This window comes from Onychostruthus taczanowskii, unplaced genomic scaffold (assembly GCF_017590055.1).
Source record: "Onychostruthus taczanowskii isolate IOZ18803 unplaced genomic scaffold, ASM1759005v1 scaffold30, whole genome shotgun sequence".
In the NCBI taxonomy this organism is placed as follows: Eukaryota; Metazoa; Chordata; class Aves; order Passeriformes; family Passeridae; genus Onychostruthus; species Onychostruthus taczanowskii.
In genome coordinates, this window is record NW_024500350.1 from 8,945,792 (window position 1) to 8,968,146 (window position 22,355).

At 42.2% G+C, this 22,355-nt stretch overlaps 1 protein-coding gene across 1 annotated transcript in view; it reads right to left on the reverse strand.

Annotated features, from left to right (window-relative positions):
* Nucleotides 1-3,710: 3,710 nt before the first annotated feature.
* Nucleotides 3,711-22,355, reverse strand: part of FASN (fatty acid synthase) — a 42,150-nt gene continuing 23,505 nt past the window's right edge. The window contains exons 22-43 of the mRNA XM_041409021.1: nucleotides 21,149-21,456; nucleotides 20,608-20,997; nucleotides 18,719-18,883; nucleotides 18,403-18,521; nucleotides 18,144-18,298; nucleotides 17,610-17,813; nucleotides 16,448-16,598; nucleotides 15,782-15,960; nucleotides 15,140-15,259; nucleotides 14,876-14,998; nucleotides 13,849-14,072; nucleotides 13,324-13,525; nucleotides 12,110-12,261; nucleotides 11,519-11,610; nucleotides 11,222-11,373; nucleotides 10,682-10,924; nucleotides 8,983-9,171; nucleotides 8,216-8,443; nucleotides 7,594-7,814; nucleotides 6,958-7,056; nucleotides 6,580-6,831; nucleotides 3,711-5,505 (exon numbers count right to left, since the gene is read on the reverse strand). Of these exons, the coding sequence (XP_041264955.1) occupies nucleotides 5,368-5,505; nucleotides 6,580-6,831; nucleotides 6,958-7,056; nucleotides 7,594-7,814; nucleotides 8,216-8,443; nucleotides 8,983-9,171; nucleotides 10,682-10,924; nucleotides 11,222-11,373; nucleotides 11,519-11,610; nucleotides 12,110-12,261; nucleotides 13,324-13,525; nucleotides 13,849-14,072; nucleotides 14,876-14,998; nucleotides 15,140-15,259; nucleotides 15,782-15,960; nucleotides 16,448-16,598; nucleotides 17,610-17,813; nucleotides 18,144-18,298; nucleotides 18,403-18,521; nucleotides 18,719-18,883; nucleotides 20,608-20,997; nucleotides 21,149-21,456 (4,106 nt within the window). The 3' untranslated portion in view covers nucleotides 3,711-5,367. The remainder of the gene's footprint in view (nucleotides 5,506-6,579; nucleotides 6,832-6,957; nucleotides 7,057-7,593; nucleotides 7,815-8,215; nucleotides 8,444-8,982; nucleotides 9,172-10,681; nucleotides 10,925-11,221; nucleotides 11,374-11,518; nucleotides 11,611-12,109; nucleotides 12,262-13,323; nucleotides 13,526-13,848; nucleotides 14,073-14,875; nucleotides 14,999-15,139; nucleotides 15,260-15,781; nucleotides 15,961-16,447; nucleotides 16,599-17,609; nucleotides 17,814-18,143; nucleotides 18,299-18,402; nucleotides 18,522-18,718; nucleotides 18,884-20,607; nucleotides 20,998-21,148; nucleotides 21,457-22,355) is intronic.

Consider the following 22,355-nt stretch of genomic DNA (forward strand, 5'->3'; position numbering starts at 1 on the left):
TGAAGTATAATTTTAGAATATTGCTTGTAGAAAGGATCTTTGAAACGATAGCTTTAAAATATATAAAAAGGAAACATGCTTATCTCGACGCCTTAACAAAACAGTGAAAAGAGCTTGAGAAAGGAAGATGTACATCAACTCAAGGATTGATAGTTTCGACCAAGGGAAGCTGGACATCACTGCTATGAGATTTATAGTCCTTGCAATTAAAAGGTGGACCTGAAATGAATGGGCAGGAGATCTTTCTCCGTTTTAATGCCTTTATTAAAGAGAATCAGCTCAGATGGGGAGAAATCGACGGGTCGCGCCCACGCCTCCGCTGCTTCCAGGAGTGGCACGAAGGAGGAGGGTGATGATGCAGCTTTGTCCGCTGCACCACCAACGGTTATGAATAAAAAGTTACCAATTTTTTTTTGAGATTGCAGAATTAAAACCAGTTGGACCAGTTGCTGTTAAGTTAGCTTCATTGTTAAGATTTCTTCTTCAATTGCCCGTTAATGGTTGGTGATTAGCCATTGTCCCCCTGGTGCTGCCAGGGAGCGACACCAGGACCCTGCAGCAGCAGGGCATGGGAGTGGCATCATAGCTAGTATGCAGATGAGAAATGCATTGCACTAAATCTTACAATTTTCCAGGAAAACCCCTAAAAACAACGAGCCAACATAGAATTAGGGGACCTAGGTGATGTCTAAGGATGGGTGCGTAGTCCAGTGCCTGCTTGGATCCTTTTTGCTTCTCACCCTGACCTCAAAGGATGTTCACTAGGGAGAGGACCCAAAGTGTTGGACCGAAAAGGTGGAATCTCCTAATCTCTCGTGAGGATGCAGTCCCCAGCTCTGCCTGCAGACCAGCAGACAGAGCTGCATCACCCTCCTCCTTTGTGCCACTCTTGGGAGTGACTGCGGCGTGGGCGCGACCCGTCGATTTCTCCCCACCTGAGCTGATTCTTTTTAATAAAGATATCAAAAAGGAGAAAGATCTCCGGCCCATTCCTTTCAACTGACAAGCCTTCACAGTGCAAGTTCATTGTCAAAGCCTGTATTTCACCCCCTCTCCAGCTTTCTAGCACTCATGGCTGTGATGAACTTGTTGCAATAAATGTTTCAAGCTTCTAATTATTTTTTACCATCTTTCATTACCTCTCTGCAGCCTAAAGAACGACGTTGCTACTTTAAAATATACAGCTCTGCCCCCCTGCTATCAGCACTCCCCCTTCCTCTGATGAAACTGCTCAAGGGGTATTTTTGTTGTATTGTGTTTTGTTATGCTGTATGCCGATTTGGTTTGTTCCTTACACCCCTTTCTGTTGTAATGGTTCTGCCCTGGTTCTCTCTCCCCTTGATCGCCCCGTCTGTCAAATCTCTCCTCCCTGTTACCCCTAGCAACCATTGTATCCATTCCCTCAGTCCCTCCCTGGTTCCCTGTCTGTCACTCGGTGCCCCAGCCCTTCTGTCTAGAATCTTCCATCCTGGGCATCGAGTGATTGGATCAGGGGCCAGGACTCCGCCCCTGCTCTTCCCTCAGTGGTTTTCCCTACATGTCTGTTATCCTCCCACGACTCCCACCTGTACTCTGATTAGCTGAAGACCACTTTGCCTCTCTGTATCTGCCCATCCTTAAAAACCCAGGTCAGAGCCCAGCTGAGTGTCTTCAGCTGGTAGTTCCCCTGGACATTAACCCCGGACTGCACTACCGCTGGAGTCCGTCTGTTCATTGCCTCCTGTGGGTGAGCAGCTCTCTCTCTCTTAGCCGCGGATCCTCGTCCCTCAAGGCGAAAGCCTTTAGGCGCTCCCCTGACCGAGCCCCGGATCGGGAGAGTGCCCCCGTGCTGCCGGCGGTGCTGGCCGCAGCTAGCTGGGACGTACACTAAGGTCAGCCGCCGCATATTTTTAAATTTCTTTTGACTCTGATTTGCAGGCATCATGTCTTGTAACTTAAGTGCAAAAGAAACAAACACCTGCTTCCTATTCTACCTTAAACCTTTTGGGTTTTATTTGACCTCCACTTGAACTTCACTTTCTGGTAGGGCTTCTGCTTTCTGGTAGTGCTATTTTATGTAACCAGCTCTATTAAACTGCAGCCCTTCTTGCACTGTTTTTACTGCTATCTTCAGCAAGAGAGGTGTATTTCTTTGCCTTCTAAGGTGGTAGACTAGAAAAGGAAAATAATAGCTTTAATACTTGTGACAATATAAGCTGTGTGCCATACATTCTTGAACTCTTTATATTGCAGATTTAAGGTACATGGTCCATCATTTCAAAATGGCAATGTGCATTTGTGAGCCTAAACAGTTCCCCAGTCAGAGAACTGCTCTTCAATCTTGAGACTGAGATCAGCATGGTTTTAGCCTGTGAGAAGCTATCTGAAAAGGATGGAATGCAGCAGCTGACAAGAATCCCCACTTTAGTTTCACAGAGAAGGGCAGGCATGAGGGATTTCACTTCTGTCCTCGTCTTCTCAAAACAAGAAACTGCAATATTGGATTTTGCCTTCTGATATTATTCTACATGTCTAATCTGATGGGCTACTGATAAGCAAGCAATACCAGCACTAATAAGGTTTTTATTTTTGGCACACTGCGTTCAGCAGCCAGTTATAATATGGGTTACATGGCAGCAGCTAATAATCAGGTAATTATGGGGGAAAAGAGCCCTAAACATAACCTTCTGCTTTTCAAATAACAACCACAAGAACATCAACAATATATAAGCTGTAAGTTATTCTTCAGCAACTTCTATGACTAAAGCAGTATTTTCAAGCTCTGCTTAGATGAAACCATACAGATTTGTTTATACAGGGAGCTCATCAAACTCCTGCCTCAACAGCTGGGACAGCATTAGTCCTTGCTCCTTCCACACAGTCCATTCAGATGTTACACACGTTAGAACAGCACTACTGTACCTGTTTGCTTTACATTTAATCCTTTATTATTCCTTCCAGTTTTAAATATAACCAACACAAGCTGGCTATTCTTTCCCCTTTTTTTTCAGGCTCACTACAACTGCCAGTACTTAAACCAAACCAACTAGTCCCCATTTGTTTTATGTAGTACCCAATGGCAGTAGGTGCAGGAACAGTGTGCAGTAGATGGAATGAAGTCCATGGTGTATGCACACAACTTACACAGCCACTCCAGTATCAGTATGCAGTATCCCTCACACAGCACACACTTTCCTCCTTCTGTTACTGTCTAACACTTAGACATCATACCTAAAACTTCAGAGCATTTATACCCACTGCCTGTCTAACCCTCAGAGAGGCCCTGAGGCAGATATTGTCCCATTTTACAGATAGGGAAACTGAGGAGTATTAATGGCTTGTTCAATACTGCAAATAAAAGCTCATCTAAAAGTTCCCACTTCAATATTATGGCTGTAAATTGGTTGTATCTAAGGTACCAAAATCATGGCAACAAGAAGCTGTACTTCAGAATACTAAGCCTTCATTGATATTATTTTATTATTATTACTATTATTATTTCTACAGAATACAAATCAGATATGTTAGCAGTAGTTTTTTTGCTTTATACCAAGAAGTGAGAGACTCCAGATGAAACATGGGATTAAGAAATGATGGTATAAAATAATTCAAAACCCAACCAGTGATGAATTGTTTAATACTAGAAAAGCCAAAGACACTTTTCAGACCAAAAACTATTAATTAAAAGAAAAAAAAAAAAAAAGAACAAGACATTTCAAAATGGTTTAAGCTGACATTATGTTGTTTTATTTCAATTTCACAAAAGAAATACTTTATAAAACTAAAATCAGTTAACCCAGCCACTATCAACAGAGGGTGGTATAAGCAAAAGACACTAGGTCAGAACCTGCAGTGAAGAGCCATCTGTTCCTGTCACTGGAATGCTCCTGTACCACCAGAATACTTCACTGGGGAACGGAGAGAACCGGGGTTTTACAGCAGTTTGGAGAAGCACAATAGCTCCTCCTAGTTGGTGCTTTGTTGCTACCCAGGTCTCCTCTGTATCATAAGTGTAACAAGGATTTACTGATTTTGGAAAGGACAGATCCAGCATAGCAAAGGCAAGAAATTTTTCAATTCAATTTTATGCAAATTTCCTTTAAAAAGGTACTACTGTATTTTAAAATCAGACCATCAAACTGATTACTTAGCTAACTTATGTGGGATTTCCAGTCTCATTACTGAAAGGAAAAGAAATACAAGGCTTAAGCAAGCCCCGTGCTAAATAAAATATATAGAGGCTTTGGGTAGACTCTTGTATGTTTGCCTGAGCTTTCATTATGGGAGAGCAGGGGTGGGAGGATTTGTTCAGTTATTGTTAAGGAATTCTATTCCCTGCCCTCCCCATTCCAAATTTTTCATTGGGTGGCAAGACTGGAGGTGAGAGGGAATAAGGTAAAGCAATAATTTTAATGCTTTACTAAGGTTCTGATAGAGCAGGCCACAGAACCTTGCACAAATATAAACAAAGTACCTGCCTAGGGACAGCTTTGCCTGTTTTTATCATGCCCAAGTTATGGCTGTTCAATACAGCAGCATCTGCCAAACCACCCACCCTATGCCCCAGGCCCCTCTCTCCCCTGAAGAGTACATGATGGCAAGAATCCTTCCTTCTACCTATTCCTTTCTGAAAAGGGAGGGCAGCGGGAGAAAAAAAAAAAACAACCAAAAACCAACTCAACAAAACCAACAAGAAATTATATTATTTCAAAGATGGGCAACTTTCCCTTATAGAATAAACCTTCCCCTCCAAAAAGGGATGTTTCTTTGCTCCTATAACCCACGATAAATTAAAACCAAGTAAGAAGTCTCTGGTTTGACACAATAAATACTTAGAATATAGCAAATTAAAAAATATAGTTACAAAACCCTCAATGGAATTCTCTTTCTGACCTAAACTGCAGACAGACTCTTCACAGATAAAAAGTATCTCCAAAATCAGCTGCAGCTCCTCTCCTCTCCCTGTTCACTAGGCTTGGTCAACAAGTGCTATCACCTACCCTTTGGAATACTGTTAAGACAAAAACAATATAAAGCACAAGAAATCTACTCCTAAATTTGTTTTTTTATACTGCCAAGGATGTAGGAAGCAACCATCTGTGGGGAACCCTCACTGCAGTGCACAGTGACAGAGTCACAGCACTACAGTTAACACAGACAGAGAGACTAGGGGGAAAAACAGCCATAGGAAAGGAAGGAGATAGAACCCATAAATGTTGGAAAAGATAAGCAAGAAAGAGACAGAAAAAGACCAATTGAGTCCAGCTGGACTTCCCAGTTCTGGCAGCAGAGCAGATGAGATGTTGAACAGGAAGAGTTCCTTGGGGCCTGTCATAACTAGGAATGTTGTTGGCATTTTCTTCTTCATTGACAGTGAGGAAGTAGAAATTAACCCTCTCTGACACTGACACGTGGCTCTGCCAGTGAGCTGTGGATGATCCCAATAATTGATTCAACACCATTTCCCTCCAGCAAGGTGCGGTGATCTCCTTCAATAACGTGGACAGATATCTTCCCATCGCACACCTGCGTAAGTATGAAAAAGAAAACTTTTCATTCACAATTTACAACCAGCTGGTCACTGTGGGTTTGTTAGTCTTCTAAGTTAGTCATAATTTAGACCACTGTCTCTATCAAACTCAGTTAAAAATGGCACTGGTTTTACTCTGACACATTTTCACAGATCAGCTGTGGTGAACTGTTTAGAAACCAGTGTTTTAAAGCACAATAGTCTGACAGCCTGACAGGTGATCCACTCACATATAAGCTGGGCAGGAAGTTAACCAACCTAGTACCAAAAGAATCATTTACCTACAATATCAAAGAATGAATGATAAAGTAGCTACTTCCAAGCCCTTAAGTAAACCAAATAAACACCCCTCCCCTCCTCACCATCTTTCTCCCACCACCAGAAATCTTCTTTAAGGTCATTATGTAACTTTAAAACCATACAAATTAGCCTGGAATCAATAATGACTAAGTTAGACATCTGAAAGGATAGGAGATGCCAGAAACAGGAAGAGAATTCTGACAATCACTTCCTTTTCCCTGGTATTTGCACCAACTTAAGCCTTGTATGTGAGCAGGGGCTAAAGAACAGTGACCTTATCTAGACTATGGGCCAAACCCCAACCTTTTTTTTTTAGTCCACAAGAAACCCACTTGTAACTACTAGCTCCTAAGTGAAAAAAGGTAACTGAGAAAAAGCTGCCTTTATTGTCAGAAGACTGACACTTGCTCTTCAGAAGGCTGTCCTCATTCCGTGAACTAGGTTCAGGGTCTGCAGTGAAAAGCGACTGCTCTCTTTTAACATCATTATTATCCAAAGTCATTCTAGAGATCTTCAAGAATCAGTTATAGAAAACACATCCTATATACAGGCAAGACTTTCTGGCCCTCACTAACCACAGAAAATGCCTGAAACCAATAAACTCATTTGCTTTTGGAGACTTTTGTTAGAGCACAGGAGCTGCAGAACAATAATTTCTTTAAGGTTGGTTTTGTCCTTTTTTTCTCAATGAGGATGATTTCCCATGCTTTCCTTTGGCTTCCCCAAACATCAGAAGAAATTCAACAGTGATAAGTGGGCCTGCGACTGACCTCTGAGAGTTTATAGTCTCTACCCAGGCCTTCCTCGTATTCATTGCGAGACTTTGCCCGCATCAGTGTCACGTTCCCGTGGTACTTGGACTCTGGTATATACTTGTCAGCAGCCTTCAGCTTATGGTAAAATGAAGTAGCAGCAAAGCTGAGTGCTTCACGATTGATGTTTGTATGAATCGCAGTTATTAGGTCTACAGCAGCATTCACACGAGCCTCCAGATCTTTCAGGGGCAGAAGAACCTCCAGCAGCTGGAAATATTAACATTTTTTTCACATTAGTCTCAACAGCTGAGAATCCATCTCCATTAACAAAAAAAACATACACCCTCTTGTGCAACATCAAGACATTTGGATCTTGAAAATATGAAACAGTACCTTATTGTATTCAGTGCCTGTAAATTGCTGAACAAAGGCACACAATGCTTCAGTCTCCAGTGCAGCCTCATTCCCTTGGGTCAGTTTGGCTCTGTAGCTCTGGAAGAGAGAAGAATACAATATGAACGTGAGAGGAATTTGCCTGATATTAAACGTCAGATAAAAACAATTACAGAACCAAAGGTGTGAACTGGGAAAAAAAGGAAGGGGGAAATCCCTTCAAGACAGATTAGAAAGCAAATCCACAGGTGGCAATTGCCAAGACCCTAGTATTCTCTCAAGTACAATGAAAATTAAAGGGAACACTTAAGCAAGGTTTCCTCACACCCCTACAAGAGGGTCTTGACTTGCAGACACCAAGATCTTCCAGAAAACATACTAATATTACGATTTATCATAGCAAGAGCAACACTTGTGCCTGAACTCTTTCCATTTAATGAAGACCACCTCTCATGTGCTTCTGCCCTTCAGCCATCTCTAAGCATCCACTGTCTACAGCTGTCTTCCAAAACCTTTGTGAATAAAAGTCTGCCAGCTTTTCAGATTGCTCATATCTAGAATAGTAAGCTTTGAGAGAAATGAGCCTTGATGAGAGAGACTGGTCCTGAGAAAAAAGAGTCTCTTTGTGCCCCTTACCTGGGTATATGCTGCCACAAAGGAATGAGACCCATCAAAAAGGAATAAACTGTTGAGTGCATGGGAAGCATTTTGTTGTGCTTGCAGCTGGGAACACATTTCAAAGGCTACACAGGCACCAAAAGAGTATCCAGCAATGCGGTAAGGTCCTTCAGGCTGTATCTGCTTCATGCAATCAATGTAATAGGCTGCCAGGCTTTGGATGCTGTCCAAAGGAGCGGCTAGAACATGGAAGTGAGTTAGAAAGATTCGTGAAAAGACACTGGCAGAGACAAATCACGTTTTCATGCACTCAGAAACAATCCTGTTGGAAACATCCAGGTTACCTTGCAGGTAAATTACTAAACTGCTGTTAACAACTTGCATTTAGGACAAGTAATAGTAATATTGTTGCTTTCCAAGGACAGGTTGAACAGGATGCTTTGACTTTTGTATATGTAAACTCTTCAATTTCATCTATTATTCCTCTTGATAGTGGAATAATGATATGACCCTCTGCAGACTAATAGGCCTGATACTTGTTCCTCCAGGTTTAATAGTCTAGAAACAAAGCCCTCTCTAAAAGCAACTACAGTTCAGAATGTTAAGTTTGCAAATTTAAGATGCTGAAGAACTGAAATACCTTTTGTGCACTGGAGCCCATAGCAGGGCATGTGAAGTCTGGAGGCTAGAGTGTAGAAAACTGCAATGGATCCTTCAATGGGGTGAACAAGGAAAAGAGGGCGCTCCATGCTCTGAACATCATTGAGACGAGTGATTGTTGGCCCTTCTGGGTTCACCAGTAAGATGTTCAAATCTAGTTTTGGAGATTCACCTGGGCCTGCTTTCATCAGTGGGGATGACTTCAGCTCTGTGAAGGAAAGCACACCAGACAAACCCAATTAGCTTCAGGATCAGTCTTGGTCATGTAGCCACACTCCTAAAGCACAACCTCAGGGCTAGGGCTGCCCTAGATTAGCTTGTTGCCTCACTACATCATCAGGTCATAGAAGCAGGGATCTTCCTATGGTCAGTTGCTCTGCAGGAACTGCATATGCTTTTAGCTTCCTGTGAGTGTGACATTACATTGTTTATTCCCCAGACAAATAAAAGGTCTCAAGTTGCATCCCACACATAGCTACATAAGAGTACTCATGCATGCAGCTGCTAGCCAAGCAAAAAAGCAGCTTGCACACTTGCCTTGCTTGTACACCCTGCCCCCAGAAATGATGGGCCTGTCCTAGTGGTCAATACACTTCTGTGACATGTCTGTCACTTAGAAGCTATTCAATTATAAGTTTATTTCATGATCTGATAGAGGTTTATGTCACTAGAGATGAAAGCAATGGATTGGAAGCTTAATTATTTGGACTCAGGTGACTAGTAGCAACCGTGATCCAGACACTTTACCCTCTGTTTTCTTGGACTTGGAAGAAAGTTCACGCAGTTTGTTGATTGTAAGGAGTCGAATTTCTCTCATGGTCATAACCATGTCATAGTCTCTCTCCAGTGTCTGGCGCACCTCCACACCCATCAAGGAATCCAAGCCCAAGTCAGCCAAGGAACTCTCAGCATTCAGACTACTCACATCACGGACCCCTGAGAACAAAAGAGCATACTAGCAAAAGGCCAATTTCTTTTCAGCTCCAGGCCTCTCTAGCAGCCTTCTCCACTTTCTTCTGTCTCCTAAAATCTCAATGAACTGCAGCTGTAGAGCTGTAGTTTACCTTCCAGGATCATCTAATACTTTCATAAACCACCTCTTCTACAACCCTCACCTTGTCATATGGGATCTAGTATTTAGAGTACATATTGAGTGTGCACAGATTTATGACAGGGGATACATCAGTCCCAACTAAATAGCTGTGAATATTTTCACATCAGCTCTAGACCAAATACAGAACAGTTAGTCAGCTAGACAGATTCCACACATTGGAGACTCTAAGTGAAACTGCAGCCCTAGACCTAATGCAACTAATACTCAGCAGAAAGTCATCAGTGTCAGTGATGGTTGACTGCAACACTTGATGTCTACAACACTGGAGGAGGAGGTGGTATATTTAGGCTTCATTTCCCTTTTCCCCTTCAGTTTTCACACTGTTCAATCTCTCACCTTTTCCTTCCTATAGAAGGCCTCTCATAATAACACCTGCATCTTCAGCTCTTTGTCCCCTCCTCCACCTTGTGCAGCCTCATGTTGCCACCCTTCCCACTACCAGGCTTCATTACTAGCTCCTCCCTTTGTTGCTTTCATAGTCTCTTGCAAACTAACCCTAAAGCTGGTGTGGTTTCCCAGACCCTTTCCTATCACTTCTAAAAGCTGCATCTGCCCTGAGAGATCAGATTTGCTGCCTGTGAGTTGCACACAACTCCTTAAGTAACGCTCAGGAGACTATCTTTCATTTATCAGCACCTTTTTTGGTAGAAAACAAAGGATCACTAGACAGTTCTGTCTGCAATAGAGACAACTGAAATGGGACATAGTAGACAGAATTGACAGTGATTATTCAGTATCAACACAAAAATAAGAGACACAATGGTAAAAGAAAGCAGATTCAAGACAGAGAGAAGGACATGGCACTTGTAATGCACAGCTAAGCTATGGTTACTACAGGTTCACATGGGATGACAGAGCTGGTAAGCAAATAAAATACTAGTTAAGCAATAAGTAGAGAAAAGTACTTTTTGTGGCATGGGGACATATCAAGGTGAATGTTTGAAAGCTGGAACAGTACTGAGAAAGTTAGTTATGTATTTGCTGTCTTATGTGCTGTCCCAGAATTTTGCTCTTGGGGGCTGTTCCTGTTGGTTCTCCATTTGGAGAAAGGTGCCACTTCACTCTAAATAAAACCCAAGACTCTGGGGTATACACGCATATCTATATAAACACAGTAACAGAGAAAAACCCATAAAAGAAACAGCTGTTATTCGAGAGAAGGAACAGTGTAAAGGGAAAAAAAAAAAGCAAACAGTCTCACAACAGCAACATTGCCACACCACAGGAGATTGGGAAGAGATGCCGAACAGAGGATCTACAGCAGCACCACTGCTTTCCAAAAGTAATGAGAGACTAGGCACCGTTCAGTAGTGCTTGAGTGACAGCACTTACCCAGGATGTGAGCAACAGCTTCTACAAGATCTCGCTGACTACCTCCTTCAGCTTTCACTGAGACCTTCTCTGCTAGGACAAAACTGGACATGACGGGATGAGGCTGATTCAGGAAAACATCGAGCACCTCCAGGCATGAGCTCATTTGCTGGGGAATTGTTCCTCCCACCACAATGTCTTTGTTTCCCATTGTCTTCATCAAGATACCCACATCACCAATGGCTCCCCACTGGATTGCCAGGCCTGGAGAAGAAATCAGAAGAACACACTAAGCAACTAATAAAGCACATGGCAGGAACAGGAGTGAGTTAATAAAAAGGAACTTAACAATGAGCTATGCTAAGGCCTGCATTTCCTTTGTACTGTTAAATGGTGTGTATTCATTCACACATGAATGACTCAGGGTAACATCAAGGAGCAGAAAACAGCCTTCAACATACTTTATCACTCCATATAAGTGCACAGGTTTCTGGTGAGCTGGTGCTCATTTGGATGTTTGGCAAGGTAGTTTATACTGTGCAATGAGTAAAGTTATCTTACCTGGGAGTCCATCGTGATGTCGCTGCTCACAGATACGCTCCATGGTAGAATTGGCAAAGCCATAATTACTTTGCCCAGCATTTCCTCTTCCACAGCTTACAGAGGAGAATACAACAAAATAGTCCAGGTCTGGACACTTCTTACGAGTCACCCTTGGAACAGAGCAGGAGAAACCGCATCAGAAAAACCTGCTAAGTGTATTATTGTCAAAGGCTAGTGCAAGACTAAAACAACTAAGCTTGATCAGTTCCTTAACTTTAAAAACAGTTCTTATTTGTCCCTTCTACAGACACTTACCAATCCAAATGAAGGGTGCCTGAATACTTTGGCTTGTTGACCTCGCAGAATAATTCTGGGGTCTGATTTTCAATCATGCCATCTCTAAGGACCTATGGGGAGTGGGAAGAGGAATTAAAAAAAGAAGTGTAGTTTCAGTATCTTCAATTTCTCTGTTTAAATATGCCACGTGACTTGAGATATGAAAGGATATTGCTACACAATGTATTTTTGTAACTTTGCAGTACAGACATATCCTGAATATCCCAAAATATGACTACATGCCTTTTGCCAAGTCTGGTTTTTTCAGTATTTTTTCTGTATTGACACTGCAGAAATTCTGGCTAGCTCTACATGGGATTTTTCTTGTCCACAGGAGGCTAGGGCAACATTTGTCTTATCACAGAACTGAACTCACTGGCCAAATACTGTTGCTTCTCAGGTGAAGGGAACAGACCCATAAGACTTTAGTCACCAGGTAAGACCAAAGCATAGTGTCCTTTGAAACACAGAGACCTTAACTAAAATTGTATGAAGCCTGACTGCCTTCAGTAAAAAAGTCACGTGAATGGAAGTTGCCTCTTACAAGTCCTGAGCATTTCTATCACTTACCACAGCCAAATTAAAGATGCCTCCAACTGGTCCAAGCTTCAAAGCTTCTTCTATCAGCTGCTGTGTTCCTTCTAGTGTTCCAATATCACTGGTAGATACCAACACTTTGATTCCCAGTGCCTTCCACTCTTTAACACGTTTAGCCTGGTAGCCTAGAAGAACAAAGGTGGACAGTGCCTTGGATGAAGAATCCCAACCATAAGGCTTTGGTTAAGTTGCTCCTTTATGCTTTTCTGACTAGATAGGGACTGAATAGCTAAATAATTCCTGATTCAGCTAAGAGATAAAAATTGGACAAAATTTGACCAGCAGCTAGAAATCATTGGAATTTCAGAAATTCTACACAGATAAAGTGGAGAACAGCGCTGGGAGAACCCAAGGGCTGGGGGCGGGGGGGAGGCGGTGGTGGGGGGAAGGAAGGAAAGAAAAATACAACTGTGAAGAGAAGTTAACAAAAATTTGGGTACTGAAATTGGGAAAATTGGCTAGATTAGAGCAAAGCAACAGATTATAGTAACACAGCCAGAACTTGAAAAGTTGTATTTGATCTATGTGTTTGTACACACAGGTGGCGTGATTGTGAACTTGGCAAAAGAAAAGAAACCTGTAGAGACAGAGAGAACTTGAGTTATGAGTGAATTTGTATGAGGAAATACTAAAGACTATCACTGATAAATCTCAATACTGCCAATGTAATCAAACTAGCGCCTTAAATCTGAGTAAAAAAGTTTATGGATGCTATCAGACGTAAGGTCATCTTTATAGATGAGCTATCTAAGGAGCAAGAGTGAGCATCCACACATGTACCTTGAGGAACAAAGTATCTTTAACAAGGAGTTTTTAGGCCCTTCCTTGTGACATGTGATCCGACATGCTACAGCCAGTGGACAAGTCAGTGAGGTAGCCAGACTTTGCAGAAGGTATAAAGGTAAAAGAAAGGCTACAGAAAAAAACCCTGTATAAGAGAGAAAATGGGTTGATAGAAATAGGAAGCATAAAAGGGGGAAAGTAATAATTGGAAAAAAAGGTCAAGCTAAAAGATCGTTCTTCCTTTACAATAAAGGATACAACAGCTTGAAGTGAGATAATACAGGAAAGAAAAGAGATCAAGACATTATTAGTCACCAACAGGACACTTAAAATGGAGAGAAACTACAAACTGAGGTCTGTTGAAAGGCAGTCATATTCCCTGTTCCCTTACAATTTTTGCTTACCAGTTCGTATGCCAGAACGAGACGTCAGTACAATTTTCTGTGCTCCTCTCTCAACTAGCCACTGTGCCAACTCCAGCCCAAATCCTCCCAGGCCCCCTGTGATGATGTAGGACTTTGTAGCTGGACAGGAGGTTCGGGAGATTGCGGAGATTCTAACTGGTTCAGACTTTCTTAAAGGATACTCCTTTTCCTCTTCTTGGACCTTCCCCCACCAAAAAAAAAACAACAAAGAACCAGAAACAACACACACAACACACACACACACACAAAAAAGAGATAGTTACAATTAGATAATCAGATACATAATGCATCTCTTATCTTTTCATGCTATGCTCCTCCATTCAATGGGAATGAACCTTGTAGAATCAGTGCCAGATTTGACAGTTACAATTGTGACAGTGTCAGCAGTAAAAACTGACCCTGTGCTGCCCTACTCATAGAACTTCAACTTAAAATGGATCAAAATATCCAATAGTCACCAGGGGATGGCCAGAGGCATCAGAGAATCAAAATCATTCACATTACCTTGATGATAACTTTGCCAATATGTTTTCCTTGTGCCATGAATCTGAAGGCAGCTTCTACCTCTTCTTTGCTGAAGACTGTACTCCTCAGGGGCTTTACTACACCATCTCTTATACCTTTCTTCAACAGCTCTGATACTACTTCCCACTCTTGGTTTCCCTCATCAAATATTGAATCTAGTAGGATCCCATGAAATGCCACATTCTTGAGGAAGAGAGACATTCCTAGAAAAAGCAACTTGGTTATGACCTGATGCTGCTGACATTTCAAAATGGAGCCTACCCTCTGCTTCAGAAACATTTCTGGGCAGGTTATAGGAGTAAAGCAGTCAGATGTTTGAATTCTACATTTTCCAAACTAATTCTTGCATATATTCTCTATCACATAACATTACATTACTCTCTTACAAGCAGACCAATTTCACAGAAATGCCAGTCCAAAAAATTGTGTGTTGAGAGGACAAGCTGTATCATGGTCAGTTTGATATTAAAAAGGACATTTTTTTTGCCTAGTGACAGCTGAGTTAGACTCACAGGGGAGCTAGAATCCTACATACATCATGTCTGTCTCCACAGGAGACTCTTCCTCATAGCAAGGTTTTCCAATATGATAGGACTTTTTGAAATTTAATTAGAATAAGGAAGCAGGATGTTGATGCTATATGCAATCATTCTAGAACAGGAGAACACTGCTGTAAGTTTTCACTGACACATCACCTTACAAAAATTTTTTTCCATCCAAGAGAAATCAGGATTATCTTGCCCTGTGCCTTCAAAACTGTTAGATGCTGTTGACTGCCATGAGGGACAAGAGGCCTTGCAGAGGGGTCAGGATAGACTGGAACACCGGGCAATCATAAGTGATAAAAAATTGAACAAATGTCAGTTGTGCACCTGAGCCCTAGTAACACCAGACGTAAGTATAAATTCTGGGGAGGCTGGAGAGCTGTCCTGCAGAAAAGGGCACCTAGGGATGCTGGGCAGCAGCTAAAACCTAATGAGAGGTGCTTCCCAATTCCCCATCTTACCAAGCTGACTGTTGTTAGATAGATCAAATTTGCCTATTTCCAAGAAGCGCCCATGTCGAGCAAGACAACGCAAACTGGCTTGGAGCTTCTCTTCTGCCAAGGAATTTAACACGAGGTTGACACCTGCAATGAAAGGAGAAGCACCTACTTAACTTTGCTGAGAGCCTAACCCTGTCTTCTAGTGACTCATATTGTCTTTAGAATGCGCAATTGATAATGTGGCTTAGCTGACAAAAAAAAGGAAAGATATTTCTTGAACTTCACCTTTTCCATTGGTAACTCGACGTATGTGTTGTTCAAAGGTAGTATCTCTGGAGCTGGAAAAGCTATTAGCATCTAGCTGTGGAAATCTTGCTTGGAGATACTTACGTTTCTCAGTGGAACCTGGAAGTAGAAGACAGGTTGAAAAATGCCACTAATTTCATTTTTATGATAAAACAGCCCACTTTCCACTGCACATCTTTCCCCCAAGGATTGTAAGTCTGAGAAGCCATCTCCAAGCTTTCAGTCTCTCAAGATGTCAGACTTTAGGACAAAGGCTGTCTGGTTGCTACTGCTCATTTATGAGATAGAGCAAGAAACAGAAACGATGGACAGGCATTGGATTCATATGACTAAATGTAAAATGAGGAAGCCATGATCTTCTTCCAGACTTTTGATTATATAGTGTATAGAGACAGATAAATTTGACTGTGCTGAGGAATTTTCAAGCAGTGTCAGTAGCTGTATTTACTATGTAACCAGTTCTCAGCCTGGAAACTAGATCAAAGCTACAGCAGATCACACTGGGAGGGGAATAAGTATACACCTAAATGGTTATATATACTTATCTATGTGTACACACACATCCTTCCTCTATTAGCTATAATCTCTTTCTCCCCAAGACTTTGGGCCCTCAGTACTCACCTACAGTAGTAAAGACACGGCAGCCCATGCTCAGGGCAATGGCAATGGCTGCTTGGCCCACACCTCCTGAGCCAGAGTGAATAAGGACACTCTCACCCTTCTTCATACCACCTCGAACCACCAAAGCATAATAAGCAGTGGCATAAACCACAGGCACTGAAGCTGCTTCTTCTAGAGTCCTAAGGAGCAAAGTGGAAGAGGTATCTTTAGCCTTGGAAAATACTGCTAGACTCTCCTGATGAAATTTGCCTTTCTGCAACAGAAAGGTTCCACTGCTGAGACACATAAGGAAGTGTAAGATAAGATAGATAAGAAAGTGTCAATCATACAGCAGACTACCACAGCTACGTTTCATTATTCTGAAAAAAATATTTCATTAACTAACCAATAACATAACCAACACTGATATCCCAGTGTATACTGAAACACATGAAGCTAAGAGCCCAAAAAAAGATGAGAACCTTGTGCAAGCCACTGTACAAAAACTAGTGCTGAACTCCTGCAGTGAATCTAATCCAAAATCCTACCGTTGTTTGGGACACTATAGCCCTGTTAACATTTGCCAGAGGGGAATCTAGCCATTGTGCAGCACTCAGGTTTGATCAGGGCTGTCATCAGCCTCAGGCAGGAAGGCAAATCTTAAACAGAAAACAGAAGCTGACCTACCAGTTTTCAGGCACCTCCCACAGAAACCTCTTTTCACAGTCTACCACTGTGGCCAGCCCCTTTGCTGGCAGCAATCCCATTACTCTTCTTCCAGCCAGGTCCCGTCCTGAGAACTCCATGCCCAGCATGCATTGCTGCAAAGCCCAGTTACCTGAAAGAACATCAACACCTTTTACAACAAAAGAAACTTCTCTTCTAAAGTTCCTTTACTACAGAAGCAGTCCCTGAAAGTCTAAACCTATGGGATTTGTCTCTTCTGCACACAGTTCATAAATTGTCATAATGACTCACTGCAAGAGCAGAAGAAAAGGACTTGTTCTCATTAAATTGGAAGCACTTATCCTTGATGGCATTGCATTAGTTTCCAGTTTTCATCTGAGAAATTTCATGAAAATGTCTTGTTTTAGAAGCAATTCTGTCCCTCAGAAGAAGAATGATGCATAAACTAGAAAGATGATCACTACAAAAATATACTGCAAAATACAAATTTTTGATAATTCATGTTTTAGGCAGACACTTATGTCAGTCATAGAATGGTTTGTGTTGGAAGGGACCTTAAAGATCATCTACTTCCAACCTTTTGCCATGCACAAGGGCAACTTCCATTATGCCAGGTGGTTCAGTCATGAAGGGGAACCCAGCCTTACTCAAATCACTCATTTTAACATGTTCCATCCCCTCTCTTTTAAATACATATTTAAAACCATTTCATACACATTACATTAATTCTTAACTCGCTATGAAGATAATACCACGTCCATTTTGTAAGCAGGCAATTAATTCACTGTGCATTATTCCTCCCTGAAATTCAAGCATGTCCAACAGCATGGCAGCAGGAAACTTCAACATTCTCACTTTGGTATTTACCATATGCCCATCTCTGGAACCTCTATCAACTTGTTTTATCTCACACTTGGTATCTGTGCAATGTGGCAAGCAACATTTCTCAGAGCATGGTTTGTTAATTGTGCCATATTAAAAAAAAATAGAACTGTAACTGGAAGTAGAACTGGGGAACTTTTTGGTGCATAGCCCTGCAGCAGGGCTGTACTTTTCTCAAAAGCACTCTTTCTGGTATACAATCTAGCCAGTGCATTACTAGCAATCAGGAGATTAATTCTAGAACAACAACACATATCCTGCTAGTGTAACTTTAACTCACCAGGGATAGCATCTGGAGAAAGCTTCCCTGTGGCCAGCATAATGTCCCGGAAGTTGAGAGATGCATAATAGACTTTGCAGAGTAAAACATTGGGATCAGTTGTGTGGAAGTGTCGAAGTGGGGAGACAATCCAGCGAAGAGATGAGAGATCTCCACGAGTTAGCACATTGACATAGGCATATTCTGTCAGCTCCTGAGGTTGTGCTGCAGAAGAAGGAACAGTAAGAACACATTAACAAAGGTATGTGGTTTCCAAAACAGTAAATTCCTTGTGCAATTTCTACCTCTTCCTGTATTTGCTATCCAGAGAGCCCTTTCTTGCTTTGCAATACTACTGATGCCCTAAATAGCTTACCCTCCTCCTGGCACCACAGTGTTCTACTGTTCACTTTGAGCTGAAGCAGAAGAATTCAAAATTGTCCATTAAAAATAATAATAAAAGGTAACTGTAGGAACAACAGCTACTCATTTTCTATTCAAAGTTCATTCAGATTCAAGGCTTTGCAAGTGGTACTCAGCTCTCAAAGACTGTACCTTGCTGCAATGGAAGATGCCTGAAGGAGCCCCACTTTCCATCACGATACACATTCATCACCAGGTCCTTCTGAACAATCTTCTGCATCTCCAGAGAAGAAAGACTCGTGGGTGGGACAGCAGATGAAGGGTTCAAGTTGGAAATGAACACACACCTGAAGACAAGAGTTGTCATTTTGTTTGTTTTGCTATAGGTCTGAGAAGAAGCTATCACAAATATCTCATCTCCCAAATGTGACTCAAGGGCATGCTTATGTACCTGATTCGGTGGCCTTCTGCTTCAAGGCGAAGGCAGTTCACCATTCCCAAAATTCCTGAGTTCGCACAACTGGTGGCAGTCAACCACACAGGCTTCTCTGATGGGTCAGCCAAGATCTCCTACAGGACAAAGCCCAAACTGTTTTACTAGGAATTACAAAGAAAATAGCCCTCATATCCTTGGCAGAGATTAGTAACTTCTATTTTATTAAAAGTAACTGAACACACACACATTTTTCTTTTAACACTATTAAATATCTCATTTAGAAAGTGCAATGATTTGGAAATTCAGATACCTAGGACACAGGAATTCTCACCTTTAAGGATTCAACCCACTGATAGTTCGTCTCATCTACTGGCAGAAAAACAGGTGTTTTGACAGGAGCTTGCCGACGGCAAAGGAAAATAACTGAGCCAAAGAATGACTTCTTCATGGCAACAAGATTCAATGAAGCTTTGCCGAATAAGTCCTCCCACTGTGCCTGTCAAATCAGGCAAAGCAACAAATTAACAGCAAAGTCAAAAGTAAATTTTTCTTGCTGTTTCTTGAAAACTTGTACTGAGACAATACAGAGCAAATACATGTTTGATTAACACAACAGTGTTTTATCCACATGTAGACTACTCCTTCTTCCCTGAAGGATCTTCCAAAAGTGGGAGTCCAAGTATCTCAAAGTCCTAGCTAGGGAACCAGTCTTAGCACATTAGCAGGTGTGCAAAAAACCCGAGCCCTAACCATGCCACTAAATTCCATAGTGTATTTGAATGTGTCTACCATATGTCACCTAAGCCCTGTTTGCACAGAGATGGGGAGAAGCACCCATATGTCTAAGTTACATGGAAATGGCATTTCAGGAAAAGAAAATAATGAAAATGCATGTATGGCATATCCAGAAACACTTAAGGATTACTATCCTAATGAAATAAAGACGACTGCAGGCTCTCAGAAAAGCATCCATTTGCTTTTCACATGCCAGGCACAGACCAGCAGAAGGTTTCTACAGTGTGATCCCTTATATCAAGGGCCAGGGACAGTGTCTGCATCTAGAAAACTTTGAGAACTGTCTAAGTCCTGCACACTCAAGCCTGGCTTGTACCATTTCCTTCAGAGAAGGAGCATTCAATGGACAGGTATATTCTCCCAGGGATCTGCTAATACCAGGCTACTGATATTAATGACAGATTTATGGTTTTTGTTATTGGTGCCAGTAGCTTCTCAGTGCCTTCTCTTTATCCTCCTGTTCACCGGGAAAGATGCAGAGCAAAGAACTGAATCTTTTTTCTCAAATCCCCTTGAAAAAATGTCAGCAGGAAGTGAAGGGCTGGAATCCATGTAATTGCAAAATCCAAAATCCAACAACCCCACCCCAGAATTATAAATAAAACCCAAACTCTTGGAAGTGCTACTCTCTTCTTATTCTAAAAGAAGAGAGCTGAGAGGCTGCATCCCCCCAAATCAGGAAAAATAGCTAAGTTCTGTAGAGATGCATTTTTCCATTACTGCTCAGTCTAACAGCTGCCAAGAGAAGATGATGCCCCAGTTTCCACCCTTACCCTTGCCTTTCACTCTCCTCCTCTTGTGCCAGCTCTGGCATTAGTTTATCTGTATGATATACTGCTTTGAAGATACAATACTGACACTCTTCTCTCCCTCCTCCAACTTCTCAGGGCGTATTTTACTGTATCTCATTATGGGATCAGATAATGTAGGGAAGAGGAAAGGAAGAAAAGAAAAATACAAGAGAAAAGCCTTCCTTCTGGGAGCACCTTAACGTCAGAAGCAATTAACTAGCTTGTAAAATCACACTCCAAGCAGTAGTATCAAAAGAGATATTCTGATACTGAAGCATTTCAGGATCCTACAGTGATAAAGCTGTATCCCACCCAGCAACATGATTTTAATGATAAAGGAATTGTCCTGGCCAGTGTTTTCACACAGATTAGAGAGGTGTACAAAAGACAATTAATAATTTTCAGTGCATTAAGAAAGGCTTTCCTGATTGAACCTACAGTTTACTCTCTCAACCTAATATGTAGTAATTTGCAAGTCCTCTCTTCTTAAGAAGTGTTTATTAGATATTTTTGATGAAGTCCTCAATGGAAAGGCATGCAAGCAATGCCTACTATTCATTTACCATCAGGGTATCTGCAAGCAGCAGACTCAGACTATCCATGGTGAAAGTATCTGTCCTTCCAAGAGGCTTACCTCACTTAGAAAGCTGTGTTTCTGCTGCAGATCTGGGCTTGTAAGGAAACTGACAGTTTCTGCAAGAGTTTCTCCCTTAAGAAGAGTATGTAGCAAAACAAACCCTCCTTCTTTCACAGCAGCTGCCAAATTAGGGAGTATTTCAGTGGTATTCACTAAAACACTTGTTGAACAGTTGTATACCACCAGGTCAGCATCGGTCAGATTTCCAGAGGGAAGGCTAGATGGATCCCACCGGCTAGAGACAACACCAGCATCTTGTAGCTCTGTTTCAATAGCTGAAAGATTTTCCAGGATGCAGTCAGTGGCAATGTAGTCCACCTGCAACAGGGGCTGAGCATTCAGAATACTTTTCACACGAGAGAACAGTTGTCCACTTCCTGCATTAGCCTGTGAGAAAAAGAAGGGGAAGGAAAAGCAGAAACCAAATCAAAACATGAGTGATACCCAGAATTATAACCAGAACAACAGCAGTATGTAATCAGGTTACTGGAAGGCCTAGAAACACTTGCTATGGTCCCATCCCAGGCTTCCAACTAACCTCTACTATCTTCATCCTATGACTGATCATGTTCTCCAATGCCACATCCAGGCAAGTCCTCAACTCCGCAGAATCCAGCAATCCACTGAGAAGAGGGTCATTTTGGAAGTGCATTTTCTCTCGAATCACAACTTGTTGCAGCTCAGAATGGAGGTTTCCATTCAGTTCCAGACGGCAGATCTCAGCGAGGATATGCTGAAGGCCCTTCTGTGTGGAGGAGCCAGTAGCAGCCACTGCATTTTCTAGTCCAGGGATGACTAATTTGACCCCATGCACTGCCACCTTAGACTGTAACTTCCGGATCAGACCTATGGAACAGAAGGGGAAATGAAAGGAAGAGTCAAGATTTTCCAAGAATTCTTTTCCTCTTTGCCTCCATTTGCTACACCAGCTGATCAGCACCACATATTGCAGCACCCTATATCATCAGCCACACAGACACAGTGCAGCCTCTTACATTCACATGATTATGTATTGTGCAGTAGTTGCTCCAAATAAGTAGGCTTCGTAGGAAAACTAAATCTCCACAAACTAAACCATTACCACAATTACCTGTGGTAAGACTGACTGAAAGAGGGCAACTAATGGAAAACTTGATTGATTTAGGGAGCTGTGGAGGAAAATGTGAAGTTTCTGCAGATACAAAAATCCTAAAATGCCCTTTTGCTTCATAAACTGATGGGAAATAGTTAATCCTGACTGAGGATCAGGAACTGGATTACAGAAGTGTTGTGGTGTGATGTCATGGCTTGCCTCAGGTCCCCTGGTTTCTCCCTGAAATCTCCTTCCCCAGGTGGGGTGTCAATCACCCTTCCTTTCCCCACCCTTGACCCCTGCTGGGCACTGTCTATCAAACCAGAAATTCCAAGGGGAGTGTCGAGTGATTGGCAGGTTCAAAGGATGCTCTCCACCCCCTGGGGGGCCATTGGCCCACCCAGGTGTCTCTCTCACCTGAGACCCCCTCCCCCTGTACCCGGTTGGTGCTCCCTGGGTCCCCTCCCCTGCCCCTCTGCCCAGGTAAAAGGGCGAGCAGAGCACGTGCTGGGGGTGCTGTTGGAGAGTTGTGGAGTTGTTGCAGGCCTGAAATAAAAACTCTAGATTAAAAACTCTCCATCAGGACCCGCTCCTTTCTTCACTTCACGTTAAAGGTTTCTCCAGCTCAGGAAGGCCTGAGGAGTGACCCCCTCACAGCAAGCTCCAGCACTGG